The 2,967-nt window shown below is 62.0% G+C and overlaps 2 protein-coding genes across 2 annotated transcripts in view; both read left to right on the plus strand.

Annotated features, from left to right (window-relative positions):
* The first annotated feature begins 6 nt into the window (after positions 1-6).
* On the plus strand, positions 7-2,186 carry HSD17B10 (hydroxysteroid 17-beta dehydrogenase 10). Its single transcript, XM_021383322.1, has 6 exons — positions 7-55; positions 139-303; positions 568-732; positions 1,160-1,288; positions 1,369-1,477; positions 1,570-2,186. The coding sequence occupies exons 1-6, from the start codon at positions 32-34 to the stop codon at positions 1,758-1,760; spliced, it is 783 nt and encodes a 260-aa protein (XP_021238997.1). The 5' UTR covers positions 7-31; the 3' UTR covers positions 1,761-2,186.
* A 66-nt stretch (positions 2,187-2,252) lies between these two features.
* The window catches only part of NAA10 (N(alpha)-acetyltransferase 10, NatA catalytic subunit), a gene marked incomplete in the record, with an annotated part of 2,680 nt that continues 1,965 nt past the window's right edge, over positions 2,253-2,967 (plus strand). The window contains 1 exon segment of the mRNA XM_021383323.1: positions 2,253-2,639. Within this exon segment, the coding sequence (XP_021238998.1) occupies positions 2,619-2,639 (21 nt within the window).

Below are 2,967 nucleotides of genomic sequence, written 5' to 3' on the forward strand. Positions count from 1 at the left end.
CACCGCCCCCCCCCCCACAATTGGCCCCACGATGGCGGCCCTGCGCAGCGTCAAGGTGCCGGGGAGCTCCGGACCCCTCGGTGGGGAGGGACCCGAGCTCGCTCCCCGCCACCCCATTAACCCCATCCCGCTTTCCAGGGAATGGTGGCTCTGGTGACCGGTGGAGCCTCAGGGTTGGGCCGGGCCACGGCGGAGCGTTTGGTGGAGCAAGGAGCCCGCGTTGTCCTCCTTGACCTGCCCAGCTCGCAGGGGGCACAGCTGGCAGCAGAGCTGGGCGAGCGTTGCGCCTTTGCCCCCGCTAACGTGAGCACCGGGAGCGGGTGTCACACAACAGCGAGGTGACATGGTGACACGGTTGCCCGGTGGGGTCATCCGTGAGAATGGGACACGGAGCAGGGATGCTGCAGGACAAGGGGACACCCCAACGTGGGGATCAGGCTTCGGGAAGGGTGGAAATTGGGTCATGGGTGGGGGGCACTTGGGACTCAGAGGGGAGAATTGGGGCTTGGAGGGAGGAATCTGGGCCCTGGAAGGGATCTGAGGGGGATCTGCCCCCCGTCCACACAGGTGACATCGACCGAGGAGGTGGAGGCGGCCCTGGCGTTGACCCAGAAGACTTTTGGGAAGTTGGAGCTGGCGGTGAACTGTGCCGGAGTGGGAATCGCCGTCAAGACCTACAACGCCAAGAAGGACAAAGTGCACGAGCTGGAGGACTTCCAGCGGGTCGTTAACGTGAGTGTCTGACCAGGGTCAGTGGGGATGGGGGCAAGGTCGTTACGGGGTGGACAGCAGATTGGTCTTGGTCAGTGGGATGATCATGGTCAGGTTTTGGGGTCATCTTAGTGGGGGTGGTCTTGGTACACAGGGTGGTTATGGGGTGATCTTGGTCAACGGGGTTGTCTTTGTCAGTGGGGTGGTTGTGGGGTCGTTTTGGCCAATGAGGTGGACATAGGGTGGCCTTGGTTAATGGGGTGGGCATGGGGTTGTCTTGCTCATTGTGTGGTCTTGGGCAATGGGTTGGTTATGGGGTGGCCATGAGGGGTCTCCTGTCAATGGGGTGCGTGTCTTGGGGTGCTTGCAGTCATGAGGTGTCCTTGACCAATGGAGAGCTTATGGCATTGGGGTCACATCTATGTCCCTGTTGCAATTTGTCCCGTAGGTTAACCTCGTTGGGACCTTCAATGTTATCCGCCTCAGTGCTCGCCTAATGAGCCAAAACACGCCTGACCCCGACGGCCACCGGGGCCTGGTGGTGAACACGGCCAGCGTGGCCGCCTTCGAGGGGCAGGTGAGTTGGTCCAGAAGGGACTGGGTGGGGGACACTGAAAGGATGAGAGGGGCACCCCGTAACGCTCCTCATCCCCCCAGGTGGGCCAGGCGGCTTACTCAGCCTCCAAGGGCGGCATCGTGGGCATGACGCTGCCCATCGCCCGCGACCTGGCGCCTCTGGGGATCCGCGTGGTCACCATCGCCCCGGGTACGGAAGGGAGAACTTTAAGGGGTGGGAAGGGATGAGGGATACGTGCTTCACACCCCCTATTTTATTTTATTTTTTTGCACCCCCCTCAGGGCTTTTCTCCACCCCGCTGCTGGCCGGGCTGCCCGAGCGGGTGCGGAACTTTTTGGGGCAGCAGGTTCCTTTCCCATCCCGGCTGGGGAACCCTGCCGAATACGCCCACCTGGTGCAGGCCTTGGCTGAGAACCCCATGATCAACGGGGAGGTGGTGAGGCTGGACGGGGCTCTCCGGATGCAGCCCTAAATGGGGGGACACGGCGTGGGGATGGCCACGGAGATGGGTTGTGAACCAGGGACACCAGGACACCCCAAAATGAGGGCATCGTGGGGACATGGATCTACCCCATTCTTTATGGGGAGCACACAGGGTCCTGGACCTTGATCGCCTGGGTTTGGGGACCCCACGGGGTCTGTCCAGGGCTGAGGACTGACCCTGTGGGCACACCTCTTTTGGGGACCCTCTTGGGACCCAGTCCAGGGTCACCGTGGTTTGAGGACCCCACGGGGACCCAGTCCAAGGCTGCCCAGGTCTGGGGACTCCATGGGGACCTGGTCTAGGACCACTTGAGGCTGGGGGCCCCATGGGGACCAGGCCAGCCCCCACCAGGTTTGGGGACGCGGCCCAGCAACCCCACGCTGCTACCTCCAGTAATAAAAGTTGTGCACGGTGCTCCGCTCCGCCTCTTCTCGCTTCCCATTGGCTCATGCGGCTGTCAATGCGCTGCGCCGCGAAGAGCGATTGGGTGGGAGTGTTGGTGGGCACGCCCTCTTGTGAATTCACGGCTGCGATTGGCTGTTGCCTGGCGCGCTCTGCATTCGAGAGTGCATTCTCAGATGGATTTGATCGTTCCTGATTGGCTGAGAGCAACGGCGGTGAAGGCGGTGTCATCTTGCTCATCTTGCTTAGTAATTGGCTGTTGCGCCTGTCCATAAAGCGCGGGATAGATGGGTTAAGCCAATCGCTACTCACTTATGGGCGGGGCCTCTTGGAGATTCGTGCGCTGATTGGCTGTGGCGGATTCTTCCGCCGGAAGCGGTGCCTAAGGAGAAGGAGAGTGACGGCGGGGCCGGAGCTGGTGGAGTTCTCGAGTCCTCTGCAACCATGAACATCCGGAACGCGCGGGTGGGCGGCCGGGAAGGGGTCCGGGTACTCGGGAAAGGGCTGGGGAGCCACGGGAGGGAACTGGGGGAGAATCCGAGGCCTGAAGGGAGGAGAAATGGGGCCTGGAGGGGGGATATTGGGGTGTGCGGGGGCGATCTGGGGCACGGAGGGGGGAATTTAGAGCCTTGAGGGGAAGATAGGGTCTGGAGGGAGTGGATATTGGGGCGGAGAAGGGGGATCTGGGACCTGGAGGGGGGAAACCGGGGCCTGGAGATGAGGATCTGGAGCATGGAGGTGGAATTGAAGGCTTTATGGGAGAAATTGGGGTCTGGAAGGGGGATCTGGGACG

This window comes from Numida meleagris, unplaced genomic scaffold (genome assembly GCF_002078875.1).
Source record: "Numida meleagris isolate 19003 breed g44 Domestic line unplaced genomic scaffold, NumMel1.0 unplaced_Scaffold363, whole genome shotgun sequence".
Classification (NCBI taxonomy): domain Eukaryota; kingdom Metazoa; phylum Chordata; class Aves; order Galliformes; family Numididae; genus Numida; species Numida meleagris.

Coding starts and splice junctions, on each gene's coding strand:
- HSD17B10 (XM_021383322.1), top strand. CDS start 32: ATGGCGGCCCTGCGCAGCGTCAAG. Junction 304..567: donor GCGCCTTTGCCCCCGCTAAC/GTGAGCACCGGG, acceptor CCGTCCACACAG/GTGACATCGACCGAGGAGGT. Junction 733..1,159: donor ACTTCCAGCGGGTCGTTAAC/GTGAGTGTCTGA, acceptor TTTGTCCCGTAG/GTTAACCTCGTTGGGACCTT.